We start from the raw sequence: 27,053 nt of genomic DNA, 5'->3' as shown, positions 1-27,053 counted from the left end.
GTTATTGAAAAAAGATTCTCTATAAAACACAATCTCAAAAAACATCAAACATAGGCCAACCATCACAACTCTACATCTAGAGATATAAAAATGATATGAATATACTAGAAATATGAAGATAGAGGCATATCTAAGTGATTCTGAAATTTAGCTGTTGCAATTACAATTGTATTGGTTTCGATTCCATAACCATATTGGTGTAGATGATGCCACATTGGAGAGTGAGTGGGCATACCTCCAAAAAAAGGGAATAAAAAGAATATGGACATGATTGGTCAATGCAAAAAAATAACATATATTCTTGCTCAGGAGAAAAGTACTAGGCTAGCTACATAGAGTACTTTATTTAGTCCTAAGGGAGATTTCTGTGTTGCAGCAGAATGTACATAAATGACTAGACATGAATGGGATACAAAAAATAAATACAGTGCAAATAATGTAAAATAGAAGCTTAATAAAATATAATTTATACACTGCAAATTCACTCTTTTACTCTAGGGCTTGACAGTGACTGTGCTCTTTAAGTTTACTGATTTCCACTGAAATTGTTTTATGAACTGGACCTCAAAGTTTTATTTAGTAAGTATGTATGTAATGATTACATAAACAATTTTGTTAAACCTAAAAAGCAAAGTGGGTTCAACTCAGTTTTGCTCTGGAGTAGTTGTACTTCTTAGGATGATAAACATTTTTATGTTAGTTCAACTAAATAGATATTTTAGTGCTGACAAAATATTGTTAGTCACTATATCAAATTATTTACAGAAGTTGAGTAGAAGAAAAAAAGGGACATTAGTAATTATTTTTTTGTTGTTGTGCAAGCTCAAAATGTTTTACAGTGAATATAACACTGAGTCCAAAGGCACCGTCACAAACAGCTGTATGCTATCTTTAACCATTTAATAAAATAGGCTTTGAACCACAAATGAGCTTGTGGCTTGTGTACATGTTAGGTCTTAACAAAGAATGTCATTAAATCTCAACAACAATAAAGGAAATGCAAAATAAAAACTGTGAATCTGACAACAGTTCAAGAGAACACACCACTCTATGGTTACAATGTAGTTTGTGCCATCTTTGGTCTACTTGGTCATGTCAATCAGATCCTTTATTAGCTTCTGGTGAGACTACTCCATGAAGGCATATTGAAGAAATCAATAAGCAAATAATTTGAATGATAAGGATAATAAAATTCCTACATGTAATATAAATATTATCTTATTATACAGTGAAAGATCTTTAATTTTAAAGCTGCTTAGATAATTATGCAATTATTTAGTTAATAATACTTTTCTTTACAGAAAATAATAGACATCACACAGTAGGACAGTGGTTATTCACAATTATACATGTAAAAAAATAAAGTGCTTGGGTTGTTACACTTAAGTTGACAACACAGCAGGTGCATTGGGAGATGGAAGCCATTTGAAGCAGATAAAACAAACTTATGTAATTGTTAGGTGATGCAAATATATTTATTCTGGCAGTGTGCCACCTAAATGCAAATTTTCCTTCATTTGTATTAGTAGGAAAAACCTGAATTACATACTAATTACAAAGACTATATGTTAAAATACAATCTTAACAGTTCTTTTATCATATAGTTTAAAAAGGTAATAGAAACAATTTTGAGAGGAGCATGTACAATTAAGCATAAGGGGTTTGATTTGAAATTTAACTATGTTTTCTATGCTGGCAGGAAGCAGACCACTACCCCATATCCTTAATCATGTATGTCTACAGTAAAATGCAGATTATTGCATTCCTGCTTCTGTTACAGCATACCTGATTCAACTTGGTAAGTAAATGTAGATATAGACACTTTATCTAGTGTCCACTGTTGAAGCCTTACAGAACTAGAGTCTGAGAACTTCCTTCATTAGTGTCAGAACCAGCTAAGATATCTGAAAAAGGTTAGTGATAAAGAAAAATATTAACTACACTGAAACATGCTGGTTAATGAAACTCATTTAATGTTCGCAATGGACTGATGATCTTATAAAGATCATTAAACGAAATTTAAACAAAACATTTTACATGCATCTTCTTTACGACTGTATCATCCAGACAGTGGGTTGAAATTTCAGTGAACATTTACACATATTGCTAATACTGTCAGAGCATCTGGGGTGGACTGAAACCAAATATAGATTAAAAGGCATGAGGTATAAGATAATTGTACACAATGTTATAAAACACAAAACCCAATATGTGGAATGTTTTCAATTTTAGTACAGTTGCCAAAATATGAAATTAAAGCCTTTCTTCCCCATTTTACGTGGGAAAAAAAATACAGGGACAGACTTGGACAAATTCTCTAGAAATAAGTTGCATCTAATTTTCTGGTTGTGAAGAGAGAAAACGTTTCAATACAAATCACATTAATGCTAAAAAGTTCTCTCAGTAGAACTATGCAAAATAATCACAAAATATTTTTACATTTTCTTTTTAGCGGCTACAATAAAATTCAGTCACTGAATCAAAATTACATGCTAGGATTTATGTTAGTAACATTTTGAAATAAGCAGACATTTTTGATGCTATTTTACAATTCAAGAAGTCCTACCCCACCCTTCACAATCATGCTGCTTTGGAACTGATTAATCTATATCTAGGAAACCAGCCAAAGTGTCTAACAATTGATATAGCAGTTCACATAACTAAAATCTGAAAAATTGGAAAATGTCCCACAGTGAAGGTGCTAGATAGAGCCTATCCACCGGATAAAAGCATAAGAAACTTTTTCAGCACTTGGTGTTATCAAACTTAACACTTTCACCTGAGATTGAGTATAAGATGAGGGCAGTTTCAAGAGACAGATAAAAGTAACACTGTGGTACATACATGAATACACTGTACAACTATGGCCCTATTCACACCTGGCATGCATCCTGGTTAACTGGATCATAAGTGGCCAGCACAAAGTGTGAATGGGGTACAATGTGTCTTGAAGACACGTTGTAATCCTATCACTCCAACCACTTTTGAGGGTGGGTGCATCAGGCTATGTTTCATCTGTAGTTTGAACAGTAATGCATCCTAATATGTCCTTGACAGCAACAAAGCATCACCCATATCAACCGTGTCAATACCCTAGCTGAAAAATCTGTAATCATTGAGACACTGTTTGGAAGCTAAGCAAGGAAGTAAAACAAGCTAGACTAATAAAAGTTATACTCATGGCTGACACACTAGTGAAAAGAGTGTATCATTTGCAGGCTATTTATGTCTGAAAACAAATGCAGTGGCAGTGACACTGCCTTCAGAGCAAATGATGTAAGAAATTTGATCACAAATGGTCAATCGAGACAACTTCAAAATGCCTGATGTAAAGGACTGTGTTTTGGCAGTCCCTTGTCCAAAACAGGCCAGGTTTGAAGAGGTGGGAACAATGTACATTCTCCAAAATAAACACATCCATTATGTTATTTAAACCCCCACAGTACAACAATGTTTGAATTTCAAAATGTTTCCTACATGGAACATACATACTTGTAGCAGCTATGAGAATTTTTGTTGCTGTCATCTTCCTTTAGTGAATGGAAAACAAACTAATTTTTCAAAATCTAGAACAAACAGTAGTCATTTAAGGGTAAACTCTATCCCTTAAACAATATGAACGCATGCTTTGACTACAATAACTTGGTGCTAACAACTATAGAAGCCACTGAACAGGAAAAAAACAGTGTTTGTGCATTTTCAAGCAGTCTTGTCATGCAGACAGTATGATACAGCAAGGCATGTATATTTTTTCTAAAATCATAGTGATAACTTAGTGGATTTGCTGCACTGAGACAGCAACTTAATGGACGGATTGAAAAAGTGGAAAAAAGAAAGAAAACTTGCAAGTTAGAAGAAAAAAAAAATCACACAATATCACTATACAACATGAGACAACAGGAAAAAATTAAACCAAAAACACAGTGCATTCCTGATTTATAACCTATTTACAGTATTATTTTCCAAGTATTATTTTGAATTTTTAAACAAAGAGTATTTCAAAATAATTGTCCATATACTTTGAACCTGGCTCCATTTTCTACGGCAAACACTGAATTCAAACTAAATAATCTGTGAAGTTATGCAGGGACTGGGGGGGGGGGGGGGGGGGGTCCGCACAGTAAAATAGTCCTTCCATTCCATGCACAATTAAATCCTGTTTTGTTTGACCAACCTCTGTAATTAAACTACTGGACTCTTGAGAATGCATCCAGTGCTTCCAAGCTCAACACTTCAACCAGTAATAGCAGGCAAATCCTGAGTGGCACTTTGTCTCAAATATTTCTGATAAGACAGAGTTGCCTAGCAAGAGTTGAGAGGAGCATCCCAAAGTCATCTTTCACTCTCTGCCTAATATTTTACCTCTAACAAAAATGTTGTGTGTGGGGGATATTGTTTAAGTAAGAAAGAGGCAGTGTCCTCCACTGTAGGCCAGTGCTCGTTCCCTCTCTCCTGTTCCATGTATCTTAGGCCTCAGAACTCAGAGAAGTCCTGGTGGGACTAGGTGGTAAGCGGGCAGCAGCACTGTGCTCTGTACGGAAACTATACTCGTACTGGGACATGGAGAGAGAGAAAAGGGGAGGGTGGGAGAGGGATCGATTATTATTTTTGAGCAAACCCTGACCCCTGCTGGTTCAACAGAAAGTACAAGACATATCTAATATTAAATGTTCACTTATCTGTTAACAAATAATTGATTAAACTTTTTTTTACAATAAAGTAATTATTCTAAACTGCCCACCCTCATCTTTATTTTAAGTGATAGTGTCAAGTGAAATGGTCTTACTGCACTGGATAAGATCTTTCACTGCAGTTTCATAAATTTACTTCATTAGACAATAAAATTTGTTAAATAAACAAAAAAGGTGCAATTATCCTGTTGTCATGTTATGATTATCTTATTATAATGAGAAATAGATTTTTTGTAGCATTTGTATAATGTTTCAACACCAAATGTTTCAACACCAAACAGTTTCAACACCAAATGAACAGTTTCCATGCACAAAGTTCTGAAACAATGAATGTCCCACCTCTTTTTCAATCTCTGCAAGGGATTTGATCCTTATGCCCATCAGGTCCACCTGCTGCAACTGCAAAATCGAACAAAGGTGGTATTCTGCTGACATTTCCATTTTTACACACACACCCAAAATATAAATTTACAGACCATTATTTTGCCGTGCTGTCATGCACACTTTGAGTTAGACAGCTTTACATTAATTGCTAGTGCATGAGCCCACTGATACATGCTGTTTTTTAAAATAAAAAGTTATTTAAGATCAGTTAACCTACTGACAGTTTTTAGCTCTTAAGGACAGTTTTGCACTGCTACTCTTGATTTGGTGCTCTTTATATCATTTATTCATCATTTATTATAATTGAACTTATGTTTCCTTTTATGTAGGCTAACTTTAGTTTGATTTTAAGAATTAATTTTTCGTTGAATACATTTCTCATCTATTATGAATTTGTATTATTATTAATATTCAATTATATTTAATATTTTTAAACTATTATTAATTATTATTAATATTTCATGATTTATTTTCTATTTAAGCCAACTATATTTAATCTTTCAGGTAATAGATCTTTTCATCTCTGGCTGTCATCATTTTCTAATAGTTTGTTCACTTTACATCACTTTAAGAGGTAAGAGCTTAAAAAGACTTACATCACTGGAGGCACATGCAAACTTCTCAGAGATCATGAAAGGCACTCCATCCATAGCTGCAAAAATAAATAAATAAATAATAATAAAAAAGAAACTAAGCGGCATGTGGGTACTGGCTGATTTGTCACAAATCATTATATATGTGACTCAAGCAACAATAGTATTAAACCTATAAAGGCAAAAATCTTTCATGAGAAGGTCTTAATTCATAGTTTAAAAGAGAGGGGGGTAAAAAGCAAAGCAGGAGGTAAAAATACAGCAGCTGAGAATCAGAATAACTAAGCCACGATCTGGAACATTTAAAAAAAAAATTCACTATTTCAAATTTAAGAAAATAAGAGGATGGAGAATTACAATCAGGAAAGCCTAACCCAGGTTTTTCAAGGGCTTCGGTAAATTAATTCAAATCTAAACGCATTTGCAAACAAGCCATTTTCACAGTCTATTCTCAGTATGATGTGATGACCACTCTTCTCCATCTATGCGACTAGGTTACACTGCTCTGTACTTACATGGCAAAAAGCAAAACTCAATGAGTTATACACAAAAGAGTTTTTTTCTTTTCTTTTTTTTAATTTACCTGAGATGGCATACAAGTTGGAGTTCTGGTGTTCATAGTCAGGTCTAGTGGTACTCTTTCTAAAGCTGGCAGGCAGGGTCATGGATATGTGTCTAGGGGCAAAAAAACATTGCAAGAAAATTTATTTTAAAAAACCTTCTGCTTCTCTCACGATAATTCTGCTGAGGTAAGACAGTAACTATATGTGACCAATCAATTTTAGATGAAATTCTGATCCAACTCAAAAAGTAACCATAAATCATCATAAGATATTAATATCTTCTCTATAAACTCAACATTTACGTCAATGTGTCTTTGCCTCGTCCACTTTCAGCAGTGAGGTGTGTATTCTAGTTCCTTAAAACATTAGCATTAATCTCTTAGCTGGTAATTGACAGCCCTAATGATGACCAAGTCATGTCTTGACAGCCGATACATACCACAGGATTCCTGGTGCAATATATTTATCTTACAATGATGAGCCAGACCAGGAGACTTTGATTAGGTATAAATTCCTCACTTGTCTACACCTATACATAGCTTCTATACAAACTACTGATATTTGATGAAACTGCTTATAGTAAAAATACGAGTTTTAAATTAACAGGCTACATGTGTGTAGAATCTACTTGAAGCCACAAGTGTCGCTAATGTGAGGAAACCTTTGGCAAGTAAATGTGCTTCTATTCTTTGAGAAAAGACTTTGTGAAAACACCTTTCTACAGGATATGATGAAATATTTACATTTTAATTTGCACAAAATTACAATAACCCATGGTTATTTCTACTGGTCATATTACTGTACGTTAAAACTGTACGCAAAAACTTCATTGAGGCAGGAATGACAGAAATCACTGAGGAATACAGGTAAAATTACCCCACCTGCCCATGTAAATTTATCACGTCAAAATAGGGATTTAGGCTATGTTCTCATTACAAGCCACATTGCTCAGTTCAGATTTTGTTTTGCTGAGATTAGATGGTTCACGTAAATAACTGCAAGTGACCTGTATCTGTCTGTAATATGTAATAATACATGTCTTTTGGAACATCACACATGCACACATTGATATGTTTTAGTCACCTGTGTCACTAACAACAAAAAGCATCATACTTATGGGATAGTATTTTGCTCTGGAGGATGGCAAACAGTTCCTCAGCTGCATCAAGTCAAGAAAGTAAAAAAATCCCAGAAGACTAGTTTTAGTTGCTTTAACAGCTACTGCTGTTGCTCTCCTTCATTGTTGTTTTAACTACGACAGCACTAAATGCATGTATATAGGCAAAACAAACAAACAAACAAAAAAACACATGGAAAAACCAATCTGTTCTTTCTAATTCACGTTGCATCGCCCAGAATCGGATATAAATACGATGTAGGAACATGTACGAAAGTGACAAATCTGATTTGAAAAAAAAAAAGCACTGAAAAAATTGTACAGGACAAGATGTAAAATATCCTATGCCATTAGGATTTCAGTCAGTCACAAATCAGATTTGAGTCACTTCAGGTTGATAATGTTAAGGTAGCCTTAGATTTCCTTACAGTTGTATGTAATTTAAGTATTTAAAGACAAATCTTTAGTCTTTTCAAGGACCATGCATTCTTTTTTCTTCCATTTCCATGTTTAAACACACCCTCTTTCACACGGCTACACATACTTGGGCATCACAGGTGCTGGAGTAGAGTTGTTAGTGACTGTTTGAATGTTGTTGGTGGTGGTTGTAGAGGAAGAGTTGTTTTGTATGGGAGATGAGTCCTGAGTCCGAGGCACCTTTCCCATTCGGTACCAAATCCCCATGTTATTCAGCTCCCTGGGGGGAAAAATGTTCAAGTCAGTCACAAATTCACAACCAGAAGCCAACAATAACCTTAAGTCACATTAAGCCAGAATATAGACTTCTCTCCATAATTATTTACACCTTAGATAAAGGTAAGATAATATGGCTTAATCATCTCTATCTCTTACTAAAACTTAGTGAAATAATCTAATTATACAGTTTAATTAGGTATTTTTAAGAAAGCAAGTGCACGTTGGCTATATACATAGGAATATGGTTACAGAGGCAAACGTTTCCTAAGAGCATCATGGTCAGAGAACTGTAGAGGATGACTACATCAAACTACAATCAAAGACTACATCGATGTCACCAAGCCATTTGGGAGTCTTGAAGTCACTGCTGTTAAAAAACACAAACTTTGACAGCTTCTGGTATTAGAGGTGGTACTAGAGGTGATCAAAAATGGCTCTAGCCGCACAGCAGCACAGTGCCAGAGAACATGTGCCCGAAGTCATGATATCAGCAGGCTGCAGTACAAACAGGTCCTATGAAGAGTGTGGGTGCGCCAAACAGGATTATGCTGGTGAGAGAAGGTATGGTTCTGGTCCAAAGCCACTAAGAAACAACAAAATCCCATGGTTGTGGCTGAAGTGACCAGGGCAGAACAATAATGCAACCTGGTGAAAGCAATGTTACAGGACCGGCAAGGAGCCTGGATGTCATGGCAACAGTAAGCAAGCCTGGACTCTGACATTTGCAAAGCTGCTTTGTGACAATGTTGTAAAAAGCATAGTGGCTGGGTGGTTAGCATGTTTGTCAGCGATAGGGTCTTGGGTTTCTGTCCCTATTTGTGTGGAGTTTTCATGTTCTCCCTCTGTCTGCATGGGTTTCCTCCCACAGTCCAAAAACAGAGGTTAGTCCAAACTGGTTACCCTAATAAATTGTCCTGATGTGATTGTGTGTGAATGATTGTGTGTCTGTATGCAGTGATGGCTCTGCAAAAAAAAAAGTCCTAGTGTGAGTGTGTGTGAATGACTATTTGCATGCCCAGTGGTAGATGATGCTCTGTCCTGAGCGTTATCGTCTCTCCCCTCCCTGTGTGTGATTCAGTCCTCCAGGGTGCGGGGGTTTCCGGTTGAGAGTATGCTTTTCACTGCTGCAAGACCAAATATAAAAGCCACGTGTCGCTTCTAAAGCATCCTTGAAAAGCACTATATAAGTGTAATTTCTTTTATTCATAAAAAAAATAATACATTTGATATTTTGATAAGGTAACCTATTACACCTTTCCATGCCCCTGAAACCTTTGTCAGTGGTATGGAGAAGAAAATATTTGCAAGCCTCCAACATATCCTGACAGCATGCAAGATGGCTCTGTCAAAAAGGTGCTTTGGATGGCAACACAATCAGGTCCTGTCAGAGCTTCTGGAAAGCCGCACAGTGGCAGCAATCAGCAACCCAGATACCAGAGATTGCAGCAGTGCCAAGATGCCTACTGGAATGCAAATATTCACCCTGTGGAAGTCAGATGCAGGGGCATTGTAAGATAAGCTGACATTCAACTGCTCTGCAGCGCAGGCTTGACCAGATTGAAACTTTGAAGGGCCACCAGAACTCTAGGGAAGGAGACAGAGAAGGCCAGATAATGGTTGTAGCTACAGAGGAGATATGGAGATTAGAGTTCAACACCCCAGTAAGGGCAGTTGCAGGGAATGGTGGAGAGACATCCCCAGCTGGCCATTGCCCCCCGACGGGAGATGACTAGGTTATGGGGGTGAAACAATTCACTCTGGACTGCAGTCTCCAGCTGATGACCCTGCAGTTGACCCACAGGTAGTTGACCCTGCAGTTGACCCACAGCAAATTGTGACAGGCAGAAATGATGAAGCAGGAGCTAACATCTACAATCATTTTTTATCAGTACAAACAAAGGGCACTTGAATTTGCATCAGTATTCATTCTGGCTTTAAAGTTCAACATGTGATTAATACTTTTGGTTATGCCAAAAATAGAAATGATTTTTGTTACCTTAATTTTTTAATTAATCTAAACACAATTTTAACTCCGCCATTGCTGGTTCCCAAGCGCCGGATGCGAAAGGAAGAGGGTTAGGTGCCGGGCCAGCAACCCGGCCCTTTAAAAACTTCTACCGCTATGGAAACAACAAGCGATTATTCTAAACGATCCCATCAGCAAACAGGACCTGGCTCTAACTTAATGACGGTGCTGGAGCAAACCCGCGAGGGTGTCCAACGCCCGATGCAGACCGGAACGTTCAATGCAAAAATGATTTCCAAATTAGGCACCTGGAACGTTAGAACTCTCTGCGAAGGTGGGAAGCTCGCCCAGCTTCTACACGAATTTGACAACTACAATCTTGACATATTGGGCATCTCCAAAATGCGTTGGACTGGATCGGGAAAGATCGTAAGTGATGGCAAGTCAGTCCTGTATTCAGGACATGAGGAGCACCATATTCATGGTGTCGGATTGGTGCTTAGTAAAAAGGCATCATGTGCACTGCTTGGATGGAAACCTGTCAACGATCGCATCATCACGGCGCGATTTCAATCAAGACACGCTAAAACTTCCATCATCCAAGTATACGCTCCAACTGAAGACTCCGATGACGATCAGAAGGATACGTTCTACGGACTGCTACAAGACACCATTGATGAAATCCCAACCCATGACGTTAAACTTCTCATCGGTGATTTCAATGTGCAAATTACCGACGACCATCGTGTCTTAGAAAACGTCATTGGTCCACACAGTTTGGGGTGACAGACCAATGATAATGGTGAACGACTTCTATCCTTTAGCAATATGAACAATTTCTGCATTGGTAACACATACTTCCGACACAAAAACATCCATAAGAAAACCTGGCGATCGCCGGATGGAGCCACATACAATGAAATTGACTTTATCTGTATCTCTCGGCAATGGCGTTCAGTACTGTTGGACGTCAGAGCCTATCGCGAAGCGGACGTTGGACTGGACCATTATCTTGTACGATCCTCAATTCGGTTACGGCTCAAACGGAGAGAACAAAAGCAACGACAATGTCCTTACGCCGTGGAGAAGCTGAAAGAACCTGCCGCGGTCCAACAATTCCAACTGGAGTTGAGAAATCGGTTCGAGCTACTCCAAGATGCGGGCGACATCGACGAAGACTGGATGGCATTCAAACAAGCAGCCATAGAAACAGTAAAGGAAACCGTGGGTCGCCGACGTGGGACACAGAAAGAACGTTGGATACGGGTCCCAACTTGGAGCCTGATTGACAAAAGGAAAATCACAAAATGCTGACGCGAACAGGCAAAAGCTGACCCTGACAAGGAAACCACAGCAGAGCGATATCGGCAACTGGATAGGGCAATCAAACGAAGCTGCAAATCTGACAAGAAGGCATGGTTGGAATACAAAGGAGCCGAAGCGCATGAGGCGGCTAGCAAGAATGACAATAAGACGCTGTACCGCATTGTACGAGAGTTGACTGGGGCATGGAGCAACTCAAGTGCACCCATCAAAAACAAGGACAGGGTGCTTCTGCTCACCAGAAAAGAACAAGACGCGCGCTGGGTAGAACACTTCAAGGAAATCTTGAACCAGCCCACCCCTGCCAACACCTATGACTTTGGCGCCACACTGCCACCTCCAGACCTGGTAGTTAATCTTGATCTAATCACTATGGAGGAAACTAAGGTGGCTATTCAAACACTCAAAGCCAACAAAGCACCCGGCCTAGACGAGATAGCACCGGAAATGCTAAAGCACGGTGGAGACGCAATTGTAAACACCCTCACAGTGCTGCTCAACAAGTGCTGGCAAGATCAGAGCGTCCCAAGTGACTGGAGGAAAGGAGTAATCGTTAAACTCCCCAAGAAAGGCAATACCGCCGACTGCAACAATTGGCGGGGCATTACACTCCTCTCGGTTCCTGGGAAAGTCTTCTGCAGCATTCTATTACGGCGCCTACAACAAGCAGTGGACGAAATTCTCCGGGAATAGCAAGCCGGATTCAGAGCGGGCCGATCGTGCAGTGAGCAGATTTACACGCTTCGTATCGTGCATCGAATTCCAGCGCCCCTTGCTCATCAACTTTATAGACTTCAAAAAGGCTTTTGATAGCGTCCACAGGGGCTCCTTGTGGAAAATGTTACGAGCCTACGGCATTCCACTACGGTTTGTCAACATCTTCCAGAACCTATATATCAGCTCTAGCTGCTGCGTCAGGACAGACAATGGCTACACAGACTTCTTCAACATCGAAACCGGAGTCAAGCAAGGATGTATCCTGTCGCCAAGTCTCTTTTTGCTTGCAGTCGACTACGTCATGAAAAGGGTGATGATGAGCCCAGTGACTGGAATCCCTTGGACAAATGGATCTCATCTCACTGATCTCAATTTCGCAGACGACATTGCCTTGCTAGCGAATACAAAACCGGCTCTACAATCCATGACAACATGCCTTGAGGGCGAAGCGGAAAAGGTTGGCTTGCGCATTAACACAGACAAAACCAAGGTCATGTGTGTGAATCGCCAAACCAAGGTGCAGATAACTATTGGGCAGCAAACGGTGGAGGACATCGACGAGTTCACATATCTCGGCAGCATAGTATCCAATAATGAAGGTGGCTCAGAAGCGGACGTTCGATGTAGGATCGGAAAGGCGGCGGGTGTGTTCCAGCGTCTACGCCGCATCTGGTCCTCAACAACAATCAATACAGGAATCAAAATGCGTCTGTACTCCACGATCGTCATCCCAACCGCCATTTACGCCAGTGAAACCTGGAGGAACACAAAGAGGATCGCCCAGAAACTAAACGTTTTCCATCAATGGTGCCTCCGCCAAATATTGGGTATCTCGTATAAGGACAGAATTACCAATGAGGAAGTTCTTCAACGGAGTGGATTGCGGAAGCTGGGAGAAATCGTCATCGAACACAGAATGCGCCTCGCTGGTCATCTCCTACGTCTTCCAGACAAACGCATCTCAAAGGCAGCTGTACACTGGACACCGACAGGAGGAAAGCGAAAGCAAGGCCGACCCAAAACCACCTGGAGATCAACCTTTATCGCCGACCTAAAAACTACTGACATACACTCACTGGACGAAGCCAGAGATGCTGCAGCCGATAGGACCCGTTGGAGAGCGCTTGTTGCCCAATGCACCAAGGAGTGCGGGAGGAACTAAAGCTAACGCTAAAGCTAAAGCTAAAACACAATTTTATGGGTCTATGTCTTATTACAAACAGATAATGTGAAATCAAAATGACAAGCATTCTACATCACCAAATTATGTAAAATAAAACTCATCACTAAACTGATTAAAACTTTTGAATGATTGCTGAATGATGTTAATTCCTACTTTTTCTGTTAAGGAACTCAAAATTGTGAATAGATTACATGCTCAACTGTTCTATTGTGAACATAAATTGCTCACACATTTTTACGAAGATTATGATGTTTGTACAAACTTTTAACAACTGTGCTATCCAGTGCCAAAAATGGAATGCTCCACACAGACTGAATAGTTAAATGTTTTCTTTCTTTCTGAGTAGTGGTCTCTCAATAAAACTATATAGTCGTACTGTTGCACATAAAAGAATCATGATGTGATGAGTTTAATCCAGAATTTACTAATTAATTGAGGGTGCTAAATACTTCTACAGTACCAATGGCCATCACCATTGGAAATTCTTTTCTGATGTGACAAATTCTTAGGCTTAATCTGGAACTGGGATCTGGGAAACTGGACAAATGTCTTGTAAACAGTTGTGAAACACATTTCTCATTGCCTATTTTAATAACTAACCCTATGAAGGTATACTGTGGTGGGGCCTGCTTGGAGCGCCCCAGGATGCGAATGTCACAGATAGCAGCTTCAGTGGAGTCCCTTGGGATGAACTTAATGCACAGCCTCCTTTTCCTGAATGCTGGCTCCTCTGTAGAGAGTGAAAAACAGAGGGAGAAAAACAAATCAACTGGAGTGTGGTTGAAAACAAACGGTTAAAAGTTCAGTTCTCAACCAGTTATCTTAAATCCAGAAAGAACAAAATACTCAAATAACATTTAATTAGTAACAAAACAGACAACAGAGACCCTGAAAATGTTATATGTCTGTGGGTAGCAAATGCTGCTCAAGGGCTGTAATGAAAGAGGGGAACTTAATACCCATTAGTTTATTACATATCATTTCTCAATATAAACAGGAAAAATCCATTATATTAATTTGAATATATTATTCAGCACTACTTAAGACTACATTTACAACTGGTAATTTCATATGACTACTATCTGGATTGCACCACTCCTCAGACAACATCCTGAAGTGCAATCTCTTTTAAAAGTATAATTTTGTTTAAATACATTTTATGTGAGTAATCCAAATCTGGAAATAATTCTGAGAATCAAGGCAACTTAAACAACCACATATTGGTTCTAACTAAACAGGTTCTAACTATTTATCAATTGGGTTATTAGAATGTATGGGTTAATGGTTTCAAAAGAATGAGTAGGGCATTCTCAACAAATGGATGAGCTTTCATCAATTAATCAACAACACATACTTTTTAAGTTTAAGTTTATTTTAGAACAAAAATAAGTACAGCTTTAATATCTAAATGTCTTAACTGACAAATATGAATGCTTTATTCTAATGTTACAATGCTACAATCAGACTGCTTAATTAGTCACAATGTTTTCTATCTTTTAACATCTACAATAAACCTTTTCACTCAAATAGTAAATTTAAGTCTCCAACTCAACTGTGAGTGACTTACTCCAACTGCTGACAACTGCAGACATATAATTTTTAAGATTATTAGAATCTTACTGGGGATGCTGCCTGAAAGTTCACTGTTCCCCATTCCCTGCATGATGTCACTGTGGTGTTGTTAAAGAGTTTGTAACACATTGCCATGTTCATACATTGATTATATTTAAAGAAAATGGCAAAGTGAGGGCTGAAACAAGATCAAATGAAAGGGAAAGAAAAATAACTGCTTACGTGTGTCCACAGTCTCTTGAATTGGGATGAAACCCACAGGTAGTGTGTCTTTAATGTCAATCAGTTTCATGTCTACCAGCACGTTTCCTAAATGACTCTGTGGAAAATTGAACACAATATGCATACACTATATATGTGAGCAATAAGGTGTACATACAGTGCATCCGAAAAGTATTCACAGTGCTTCACTTTTTCCACATTTTGTTATGTTTCAGCCGTATTCCAAAATTGATTAAATCCATTTTTTCCCCTCAAAATTCTACACACAGTACCCCATAATGACAAAGTAAAAAAAAAAGGTTTGTTTGGAATTTTTGCAAGTTTATTAAAAATAAAAAGCCCAAAAAACCACATGTACATAAGTATTCACAGCCTTTGCCATGACACTCAAAACTGAGCTCAGGTGCATCCTGTTTCCACTTATCATCCTTCAGTTGTTTCGACAACTTGATTGGAGTCCACCTGTGGTAAATCCAGTTGCTTGGACATAATTTGGAAAGGCACACACCTGTCTATATAAGGTCCCATAGTTGACAGCACATGTGAGAGCACAAATCAAGCCATGAAGTCCAAGGAATTGTCTGTAGACCTCCGAGACAGGATTGTATCGAGGCATAGATTGGGGGAAGGGTACAGAAAAAATTCTGCAGCATTGAAGGTCCCAATGAGCACAGTGGCCTCCATCATCCGTAAATGGAAGAAGTTTGGAACCACCAGGACTCTTCCTAGAGCTGGCCAATCTGAGTGATCGGGGTAGAAGGGCCTAGAAGTCAGGGAGGTGACCAAGAACCCAAGGGTCACTCTGACAGAGCTTCAGCTTTGCTCTGTGGACAGAGCAGAATCTTCCAGAAGGACAATCATTTCTGCAGCACTCCACCAATCAGGCCTGTATGGTAAAGTGACCAGACGGAAGCCATTCCTCATAAAAGGCACAAGACAGCTCGCTTGCAGTTTGCCAAAAGTCACCTGAAGGACCCTTAGACCATGAGAAACAAAATTCTCTGGTCTGATGATACAAAGATTGAACTCATTGGCCTGAATGCCAAGCATCACATCTGGAGGAAACCAGGCACCGCTCATCACCTGGCCAATACCATCCCTACAGTGAAACATGGTAGTGGCAGCATCATGCTGTGGGGTTGTTTTTGGCAGCAGGAACTGGGAGACTAGTCAGGGTCAAGGGAAAGATGAATTCAGCAATGTACAGAGACATCCTCAAAGAAAACCTGCTCCACAGCGCTCTGGACCTCAGACTGGGGCGAAGGTTCATCTTCCAACAGGACAACGACCCTAAGCACACAGCTAAGATAACAAAGGAGTGGCTTCAGGACAACTCTGTGAATGTTCTTGAGTGGCCCAGCCAGAGCCCAGACTTAAACTTGATTGAACATCTCTGGCAAGATCTGAAAATGGCTGTGCCCCAACGCTCCCCAGCCAACCTGATGGAGCTTGAGAGGTTCTGCAAAGAAGAATGGGAAAAAGTGCCCAAAAATAGGTGTGCCAAGCTTGTAGTATCATACTCAAAAAGCCTTGAGGCTGTAGTTGTTGGAAAAAAATGAATTTAATCCATTTTGGATAAGGCTGTAACATAACAAAATGTGGAAAAAGTTAAGCGTTGTGAATACCTTCTGGATGCACTGTAAGTGTCCCAAAAACTCATTCATTTTAATCAAGATAATCCTAATCTCTCCAATGTGAATGCATTTCAAGAAGCAATCCCATAAATCTACATTTAGATAAAAATGTTCCCGCTCTCAAGCATACAAATAAAAGTGAAAATACAACTGCAAGCATAAAAAGAGGATAGGGATTTTCCTACAAACTAATATTAAGATATATATAAAATCTAACTCATTTATACTATAATCATATACTAGAATTTATTAGTGCCTTCCTGAGGCCAGTTCCTAACAAATTTGTCAAGAATGTGATGTTAGAATGTGATCTGCCAAACTATGCCACAGACAACTTCACAAATTTTAGCCAGTTAATATTAGAAAACCCCAACACAATTTGAGGCGTTGAATCCATAATTTGAGTATTTTTTAAATTTTTAGACTGATTATTTAAGGGCTAATTTTGTGATGTTAAGGCAAAAATCATAGGACTCATTCACAAAGAGTTGGTTAAAATAATATCCTATAGGAAAAAAAAGATTTCTTGTAAACACTTGTAAATACAAGTGATCAAGTACATGAGATCAAGTACATGACTTTTTAAGATAAACCATTTCAGATATGCTCATTTTTAATGTTGAAATCAGCAACAGCAACCCCTCTCATCTTATCGTTATAAAATGTTATATGTTTGTAGATGGTACATACCCCCCAGTACACACCATTCAAGTTTTGTTTGGCTTATTTGATGTTAAGTCTGTCAAATGCCCAGTGAAAGCTTATTGGATAGTTGTGACTATCCAATAGTTTTTTTTCAAATTTTTGAGCCATCCTTAGGAAACTTTTCACCAGCTTGCTTTGAAAAAGGGTGCTCATACAAAATCTGAGCTTGACAAAACCAGCAGTTGCTGAGAAATAGTTATTGTGAATTAGTATATATTATATTAAAGTAAAATATTGAGGCAAATCTGTCAATATTTACCCTCTGCTTCTAAAACAATACTGTTAGCTAAGCATTTCAAATTCCATAAAATTGTTTATGCCATTCATCAGTCATAGCTGTTGAAGTAAATAATGTTCCACCCTTGGGCTGTTGAATGGCATATAACAGCAATGTTATTTGTAAATGTCAACCTCTTTTTGATAATCATTGGGAATCAAACACTCGTGGATATCAATTTTGTGCAGGCAAGAAATTTCAGGGACCGGTTTGGAAAAATAGATTGAGCTTATTATGCAAACTTGCTAAATAAATAAATTCCTTTGCTTGAGCAAGAATTTTGTCTCCAAGTCTCACATTCTGCACTACATGCATGAACTCCTAATAATAAAAGTTGGAACAATTCCAAGAAGGTTCCAAGCACTACATGGTAGGAACCTTAAAAAACAGTTATAACCGGGTTTCAGCACTATGTAATTGAATTTTTAATAAACATAAATGATCTAAGAACTGAAATATATTTTTACATGAAACCTGAATGTCTGAACATGATAAACTACACATATAAACCTCAAAAACCACCAATTAAATTACAATACTTCTGAGGTGTTGTAACTTAATCTGATCTTAAAATAAAGTTAACGTAAAAAAACTAATTATTAATAGAACGCAAATATGTACAATATTACACCTAAATTCCATAATGGCAGTAAACAATTGCTAATTCACTTGTAATGTTAATCTACAGCTACTTGGGAGTGTGTATCACTGAGCAGAAGCTTTACTTGCAATGGTAAGAAACCTTAAGGTGAGTGGAAAGACAACGATAAAAGAGTAGAAATAATTAATGGCAAGTGACTGCTATTGGCATTCCCATCTTGTTAAACCAAAATTTGTCCAGGGATTAAATTTTGTTTCCCATTTGTAGTATGTGTAAAAAAAATGTAAAAAAAACACACACACAAAATTTAAGACAATTTTCCCCCCATACACACCTGGTTGAGTCACACAAGAAAAAGAAAAGTAAGGAAAGTAAAAAGTCACATAAAATGACATTACTATTAGTTGCATTTATATAACACCTATCTCGAACTCATGGACACTTTACAGACAGATATCATCTTTTTTTTTTATTTATTTATATATATTTTTTTTAACAATCACACACCAATGATAATTGGCAGCCAACTTGCGCATAGTGTACTCTGAATCAGAATCAGAGACTACAGCCCCCTGGGTTATATCTATATACGTCACCTTCATATAGGACAATTTTAGAGTATCCAATCAACCTAACCTTCATGATTTTGGAGTGTGGTAGGAAACCAGAGACCCCAGGGGAAACCCACACAGACACAAAGAGAACATGGAAACGCCATGGGACCCTAGTGCTGACAGACAAATGTGCTAACCACCAAGCCTCTTTGGATTTTAAATACTGTTCTGTAAAAGTCCGCAAAAGAAAAACAAAAACAACTCACATTTTCCTTGGAAAAAACCCTTGTGAAGCAGAGATAGCGTGTCACTTTAGATTTGAACAGGCCATCTTTCCACAAGTCGGCATCCATTCCATCTGTGGTTTGAGCAACCTGTAGAGAGAAAAAAGTTAGAATGCAACTGAAAATAAACCCAAATTTCTTGGAATATTTGCATTATCCTGCATTCCATTTTGTGACCTCTCTCTTAGTTCATGCTGGTAATTGCTACAAAAGTAATGGTCATTTATGTTGTGAAATTAATACAGCCAAGAAAATGAGAATAAAAATTCCTTAATTTATCTTACTCAAATAGAACTGATTTAGTCTGTTTTTATTAAAGATGAGGTACAATACATCATTTTCTCACTGTACTCTTGGACATGTATTGAGTTGAGTGCGTATTACTGAGCATGCCCAAATCACAGTGCCAGTGCCGAATGAGTCAGGTTTGTCCAAACCAAGAAAGTGCAGCTGCAGGTTTTCATTTTAACCAAGGTTTTTGTTTTGTCATACAAAGAAAACAAATAAAGGGAATAAATAGAGGCCTTCAAACTCAGCAAAACATTAAAATATGGCTTATGCATATCTGCGAAATTCCTTTTAACTGTGTACACACGTTAATGTTTCGTTCAAAGTATAAGAAGTATACCCTTTACTGATTTTTCTTTTTTTTTTTTTTTTACTGAGGATGCCAAAAATTCTAGAAGGCCCTGTACACACACACACACACACACACACACACACACACACACACACACACACACAGCACTTCATTTATTCCTTTTAGTTTTTCTCTTCTTTTTTAAATTACCTGTTTGAAGCATGACTTATATGTGAAAATGTTCTGTATATCTTCGGTACTTGTTGCCACTGACCTTTTTCTTTTTTTCCTTCTTGCAATAATCAATGTAATCAACTTTTTTAAAAAGACAAAAATAATCTCCCCTCCCTTCGCACTATTAACAACAATTGTATAAATCATAATTTGCACATTTGTTAAATAGAAGGGTTTGGGTAAAAAGGTGTCAGTTACATTGTTTCCACATTTATGTTTCATAGTAGACAAAAATACAAAGAAATATGTACATCTCTTTAGTCATTTCCATCCAGTCTTTGATAGTTGGACTTTCTGGTTGTAACAATTTCCAGGTCAGTGTCTTTTTACTCACTGCCATGAAATATTCACATATTTTTCCTATATGAGGGTGAATGTAACCCAGAGCACATTTCCATTCCATCTAAACATATGCTGTATAGTCTTGCCAAAATCTTTGGACATTCCTAAAATATGTGATAGTGGTTTGCATCTTAGCACCCACCCATCCTCTATCACACTGGGACATTATCACCCATAACAGCTGTTTGCCGAGATGGAATACAAAAAAAAAAAACCTGATTAAATTATTCCAACAAAATTCCTTCCATCTTATAGATGATGCAGTTTCAATGAAATTCCATATGTCCATTCTTCATTGGTAATTATCACTGTCCCATACCTTTCCCATTTTTGTATACCTACAGTTGGTTATTTAACAAAAACATTGTTTTATACTGATGGTTTATACTGACTACACAATTTCAACTTGATTAACTTCACTATTTGAAACTTTGGAGATAACATTCCTGAAATACATGGAAATTAATTCTAAAGAGAAAAGCTAATAAACCAGCAAAATAAACTCAAATAAAATGATCCTTCAAATGGATTACCAATAGATTTTGGCAATAAAACTTTTTTCACTTTAAGATGTGATTTGATGTACCTTTAAATGCAAAATGTGGAGCTGATTTTTGTTTTAATCTCATATCTTTATGCTTTATTGTGTCACACTAATCAAAGTTTCTTTTACTGAAGTTTTTAATAGCAGAACCACCTTATAAAATTAGTCCACATATCTCAAATGTACTGCAATTTCTGCACATGCTACAGCTGTTCCACACAATTTCAATATGAAGATTTAGCCTCAAAGGCCAGCTTTGTGCTTTTTTCCTAACAGAGCACAATCAATGCAGATCACTGATAGTTTTATAAAGTTCTCTCATTGTGCAGGTTTTATCATCGAATAATGACTGCTGGCCAATACCACCATGTACAACTAGTAGTTACAGCTCATGATACGTTAAACATGCAAGAATATGTTCAATCAACTGTACAAGGAAGAGCATACAAATAAATGGAGACAGCCCCAACAGGAAAAACAAAAAACATCGGATTGCTGAAATCATTTTATACTGAACCGTTCTCATTGCCATATATTTCTAAAGCCAGACAAAGTGGCATAACACTATAACAGTTTGACATGAAAATGTGAATTCTCCATGTTGAAGCAAATTGGAATGTCACTCTTGAATCATTGAAAAGGAAAATTTTTATCAAGGTGGAAACTCAGGTCTATGAAGTGAATATTCTTGTTGTGCATTAACATCTGGAATTGAAATATGTTTACAATAGGCCCTACCTGCAGGTGTGTACTGAAGCCATGTTCACAGTGTGTAAACATGCACAATCAAAATTCTCTTTTGGAAGTAAGACATGCCAGGGATACATTTACTTTTAATTCATTTAGCAGATATTCATGCCTAGAACAACTTATAACTGTGCTTAGTACTGTTGAAGGCAATAATTTAAAAGTTCTGATCAATTGCCATGTTCTATGGTCAGATGAAATGAAAATTGAGCTTTTTGGCAACAAACACATAAGGCTAGTCTATTATAAATAAGGACAACATTGACAAGAACCTAATGCCCACTGTTATGTATGGTGGAGGGTCTGTGATAACATGGGGTTGTTTTTCCTGCAAAGGCCTTGGGAACATTGTTATGAATATATGGCCTGATGATCTCATGCAATACCATGACATTTTAAATCAAAACCTGTCTGCCTCTGTGAAGAAAATAAAAATGGGTCATCAATGGATCTTTTAGCAGGATAACGATCCAATACATGCCCATATCAACACCAAAATGATTTACTGAACACCAAATTAAGCTTCTGCCATTACAATTTTAGTCCCCTGATCTGAACCCATAGAAAACCTGTGGGGTGAGCTAAAACAGAGTGTGCACAAGAGAGGACCTAGGACCTTGGAAGATCTGGAGAGATTCTGTAAGAATGGACATTCCAAAATTCCTTGCTCTGTATTATCCCACTTGTTACAGAAGAAAACTAAGTGTTTTTTTTAATTGGTAAAAGTAAGTTGTGCAAAGTATTAAGTGCGGGCTGCCAATAATTATGGTACATGTGGTGTTTTTTTTTTTTGTTTGTTTTTTTAATTATATCTTGATGATGTTTTTTTCCCTCAGAATACATTTATTCAAATTAAAGCTTACATTTTTCTGATTTTTGTGTGAGATTAAGGTAATTAACCAAAAGGTGAATATTATAATCCCTTTACTCTTCTTTACCAGGGGTGCCAATAATTGTGGAGAGAAGTGTACATGGCACTGGTTAGCAAAGTCTACATTAATTCCTATGGAATTGCATTTGATAAGGAGTTCTGTCCATTGTCTAGATGTTATTTTTCACTCTTTTCTCCATTAGTCTGAAACTAAACAAGGGCAGTGGTAGCTCAGTGGTTAAGGGACTTGACTTGTAATTAGAAGATTACTGGTTCAAGCCCCACCACTGCTAACTTGCCACTGTTGGGCCTCTGAGCAAGGCCCTTAACCCGCAATCATAATTGTAAGCTGCTTTGGATAAAAGTGTCAGCTAAATTCCATAAATGTAAACATTTCAATATTGTGAAGTGCCTCTTGACAGTAAAGCAGACAGGAAGATAAGATATGTCCACTGTAACCTTCAGGAGAAGAAATGGGGATTGTGGTGCTTTCAGACAAACCCCACTGCCTCACATCACAGCACATTGATATGGTGCATGTCAGTAGCAACCCAATTACAGTCTAAGTGATGACAGAAATTATGGATTCCTCCACTATACACTATCAGGCATTCAATATGTCTAATCATAAATCATGGCCAGGACACTTACCACATCATAGCCAGTGGGTGCTCTGTTTCTTGAGGCAACAACACCTACACCAGTAATGGGATCCATGGGCATCTCTGGTAGGGCATCAGACAGGTCCCTTACCTCAGGCATCGTAAGATTCTAAGGAGATTAGGGGGTGTTCATAAAAACTATACAGAAAATCAATAGCAGTAAATGGAAAGGGGGAAAGGGGAAAAAAAGCTTCAAAAACACAGCATCATCAAAACAGTTCAAATTTAGACACCTCAGCATTAGAGACAACACTGTTTAATCACATTTCCTGACCATAATGAGGTAGTGCTGAAGCTTGAATAAAAAATGTATTGTTTGCTGTGAAATTAACCACATATATTTGTTTGCTTGAATTTACAATAAGATAAGATAACAGTGCCTTTATGAGATTATATGATGCCTTTTTGAGACACAGCATTTGCTGCGTGTAAAATAAAATTCAAGGGGACTGCAATTTTCTGTGCAAACATGCGTATTCACTTGACAAAGCAGGTGACTCAGACATTAAGGAATGGCAGTACGCACATGCTTTGGAGAAACCATTAGTGAGTGCATTGGTAAAACACAGCTATTTAGAAAATTTGTCCCTATGGAAAGGCATTAGAGCATTTCTTTGAGAGAGAGAACGAAAAATCATATTGTCCCATTACTTTTCTGTGATTCTTGTAAAATATGTAATAGATAATGTGTGCAAGATGTAAAAAATTTAAAATAATAATGTTTGGGTTATTATTAAATGTCACATCTATATAGTTTTGTCTTTTCTTCCTTTTGGTCGATTTCAATTCCCTTCTACCAACGTTAGTAAGGTATAGCCTCAAAGTATATCTCAGGAAAAAAGTATGTCTCAGGAAAAACCTTTGTGGGGAATCTTACAAAGGTGTGGGGAAAAAAAACCTAACATGAGAAACACAATAAATTAAACAGTTGATAACCTGGAAAGTCTTTTTAAAAATCCACTAAAATATATTAGGCCCCTATTTAGCATTAGCTAAGCATGAGCATTAAGCATTCGTTAGCACACTCAAGCTTCTGACCCTACCTTAAAACACCTTGATGCCAAAAGGAGATGATTAAAATGAACTTGCAATGCATGATAACAAGGATACAGCTCAGCCATCAAAGCAGTAGTCCATGTACAATGGAAGCGCAACATAGTCAACAACTTTATTTCATATGAATGATTTCATGTGATTGTGAATTCCACCAAATGTTTTCCTTTTATCAATTGCGTTTATCAAAGATTTTTACATTTATTTTATTTATTCTGAGATTTCTTTTTGCTAACAATCACTAAGCCTGAGTGTCCTGTGATGTAGTGGCATACTAATGACATCATCTTAAGGGAGCAAAATTCTCTGTAAGCACCTTGGAAACTAGGCCTCTTTGTCTTTCTTTTTTCTTGGCTCACATGCAAACAAGTCACAAAAAGATCACATCAAATCACTGGCACAGATGGAGCTGTTCTGAGGTTTGACCAGAAGCAAACACAAGTGAAGGAAGGGCTGATAAAGTGAATTTAAGTTCTACTGATATAAGGGAAAGAAAGGTTTTGTTGACTGCTCATACCAATAGCCTACACATTTGGTAGAGCCCTTCTGATGCTCTTTGCACAGTAGAGTCTTTTTGCATTAAGATTAGTGGTAAATTGTATACTATAAAAAGTAGTCTGAGCTCTAATGAACTATTTTCAGTTCTACAAATTGAACAGTTGGCAGGAGCATTAGGTTTGTACATTAAGGTCAAAACATGCTTTAGACTACCAAACAGTATTCATTAGATTATTCAACCCAACCTGTCAGCTATCTTCATGTGAATTAAAAATTAAAATGTTGAGACCCATGTAATCTTCCTGACCCTAAAAGGATACAAAGAAAGACCAAGCTAATCAGTAAGTGCAAGAGACAAGAGGCATTGCACTCATTCAGATAGTTATGGAGATGTTTCTCACATTTCAGATGGAGGTCTTGTTTCAGGTTCCCGATATGCTAAGTAGGAACCAACACCAAAGGCTGCTTCAAATAAAACATGGTGGTTTCTTTTCACATCTCTGTAGGTTTTGCCATGAGGACTAGTTTGACTCTACAACAATCCCTCTTATGAAAGGTAACTGACTGTGGAACCATGTATTACCTTTATTAACCTTGTACAAAACTGTGCATCATCTCAATAAAAATTGTTTTCCTATGCAGCCATACACTCACACTTTTACTAATATGGAACGGTTTAATTGACATTACAAATTATTAATATCCATTTTACATTTGTTGTAAATAAGGATTTTGCATCAAAACCATCTCGTTCCTTTAAATGTCGCAAAGACACCTCACAACTGTTAAAAATATAGAGCTAAGTGACCATGCATGGCAACCAGAAACATACCTAACAAAAAGACTGTCCTGGGATTACCAATCAGCAATGCAACTGAAGCATGTGACATGACATTTTAAACAAACAATTTCAGGCTAAAATAACTAACTATTAAATAACAGTAGTAAGCTCCAAAACAGAGCTGCCTAGTTATCTGGATGGATAACTACTAATCACGAGACAATGAATCACCTCAAAAGATAATACACTAGCACTGAGGTCTTCAATTCAGATGAATATGCCAAAATGATTTCACTACAGTACGCTTGAGAACATTAGTGAACTGACGTTATTGATTAGCTAATTCAACACAGCGGGTTTGTTATGTAGACTGGAAAACTAGCTTGCTTGGTAGCTACCTATATAAAATGCGTTTAAGATAGCAAGCCAGCTATATAAATGCGTTTAATCAAGCTAGCTAACGTTACTAGCTACTACTGTTTAAGAACTGTTATAAGATAGCTCGTTAGCGCTTAGCTAACCTACCTAGCTTTTAACAATGCGAGCTGTTTTACAAGCAGCTAACTAAGCTAGCTAGCTATCTTAAAATATTTAATAATACCAATAATAGGATCATTTAAGTTTCTAATGTTACGAAATATTTTATTCATTCGCTATATTCTGCGTATATCCCACCAGCTAAACATCTGGTTGGCTAGCTTGCAAATTCGACATAATGACCTACACAGCAAGGTGCTAGCTAAATTAAACGACTTTAGCTATATTATATGGTATTTAAAGCGTTTTAGCTTAAATAGCCCGTTATTTCAAATACTTAGTCATGACTAAATGTCGTCTCGACTTAACTGTTACTCTCGGCAACGCGTCCTTCCTTTTCTGACAAAAGCAGCTTTTCATGACACCGCACAGTAGCTGCAGACGCTAGTTAGAGCCTCGGGTAAGCATGAGGCAACAGCGGGAAAAAGTGACAGGGAATGCAGCACGGGCGAGGCCAGCCCTCGAGGAGAGGGAGGGTGGCAACTCGCTAGCTGGTTAGCTAGCCTGATGGATCGATGTCTTACCCAGTTAAAGTCAACAGATTTTATTCCACACGAATTATTACTGTTCCGATAGCGTCTTCTCCCTTATTCATACGGATCACTGCTGTAATATTAGTCCATTTTATTACTAGCTCCAACTGTAGTTAGCGGTTTTTAGTATCAACCATTTGAATCCAATCGCTGAGTGAAGAGGGTGAGTGTGTGCGGTGTCGTGCCGCTCGGGTTTGAACCTCCTTACCAAAGGAGTTGAATCTCTGGCAGAGGTGGAGGGGAAACGCATATTCATGTTCTATCTTTGTGTGTAATTTTATTTATTTATATATATACACACACACACTTTTTGTACAGTAGATGGGTCAAAATGTCCTGTTTCTCTGGAAACCTTGTGTACTTCACTTACATTTTGCATCTCTCTCATGTGTAATATATAAGCCACACTCCTTTTCCTTGGGTCCTGCATAGTATCTTAGCTGTTCACAGGACTGCACTCTACTGGATGGAGATGTTCCTGGGCCCTGCTGGAGCCATTCTCCTAGTTTGAGGGTCACACTCCATAGGGATCAGATTACTATTGGAACCACTGTTGCCCACACCTTTAACATCTTTTCCAACTCTTCTC

The 27,053-nt window shown here is 37.7% G+C and overlaps 1 protein-coding gene across 4 annotated transcripts; it reads right to left on the bottom strand.

Moving 5' to 3' along the window:
* Window positions 1-4,098: 4,098 nt before the first annotated feature.
* On the bottom strand, window positions 4,099-26,650 carry mvb12ba (multivesicular body subunit 12Ba). Of its 4 annotated transcripts, none has more exons than XM_027030479.2 (10): window positions 26,456-26,650; window positions 23,052-23,200; window positions 19,065-19,172; window positions 15,028-15,124; window positions 13,834-13,963; window positions 7,893-8,045; window positions 6,252-6,343; window positions 5,672-5,727; window positions 5,031-5,090; window positions 4,099-4,553 (listed from the first exon to the last, which is right to left on the bottom strand). In XM_027030479.2, the coding sequence occupies exons 2-10, from the start codon at window positions 23,160-23,162 to the stop codon at window positions 4,467-4,469; spliced, it is 894 nt and encodes a 297-aa protein (XP_026886280.1). In that variant the 5' UTR covers window positions 23,163-23,200; window positions 26,456-26,650; the 3' UTR covers window positions 4,099-4,466. The 4 variants fall into 4 exon arrangements, with proteins under 4 accessions (XP_026886280.1, XP_026886279.1, XP_026886278.1 ...); XM_027030478.2 differs by having other exon boundaries at window positions 23,052-23,171; XM_027030477.2 differs by lacking the exon at window positions 26,456-26,650 and adding an exon at window positions 26,241-26,417 and having other exon boundaries at window positions 23,052-23,171.
* Between the last annotated feature and the right edge of the window lie 403 nt (window positions 26,651-27,053).

Source organism: Electrophorus electricus, chromosome 5 (genome assembly GCF_013358815.1).
Source record: "Electrophorus electricus isolate fEleEle1 chromosome 5, fEleEle1.pri, whole genome shotgun sequence".
Taxonomy (NCBI): domain Eukaryota; kingdom Metazoa; phylum Chordata; class Actinopteri; order Gymnotiformes; family Gymnotidae; genus Electrophorus; species Electrophorus electricus.
The sequence above is the reverse complement of the archived record's forward strand: the minus strand, read 5'-3'. Positions and strand labels throughout refer to the sequence as shown.

Excerpts from the sequence above, each read along its gene's own strand:
- mvb12ba (XM_027030477.2), bottom strand. The coding sequence starts at position 26,291 with ATGAAAAGCTGCTTTTGTCAGAAAAGGAAGGACGCGTTGCCGAGAGTA. Across the intron at positions 19,173-23,051 it reads CACCCACTGGCTATGATGTG|GTTGCTCAAACCACAGATGG; the intron begins GTAAGTGTCCTG and ends TTCTCTCTACAG. Across the intron at positions 5,091-5,671 it reads TTGCATGTGCCTCCAGTGAT|TTGCAGCAGGTGGACCTGAT; the intron begins GTAAGTCTTTTT and ends TCGATTTTGCAG.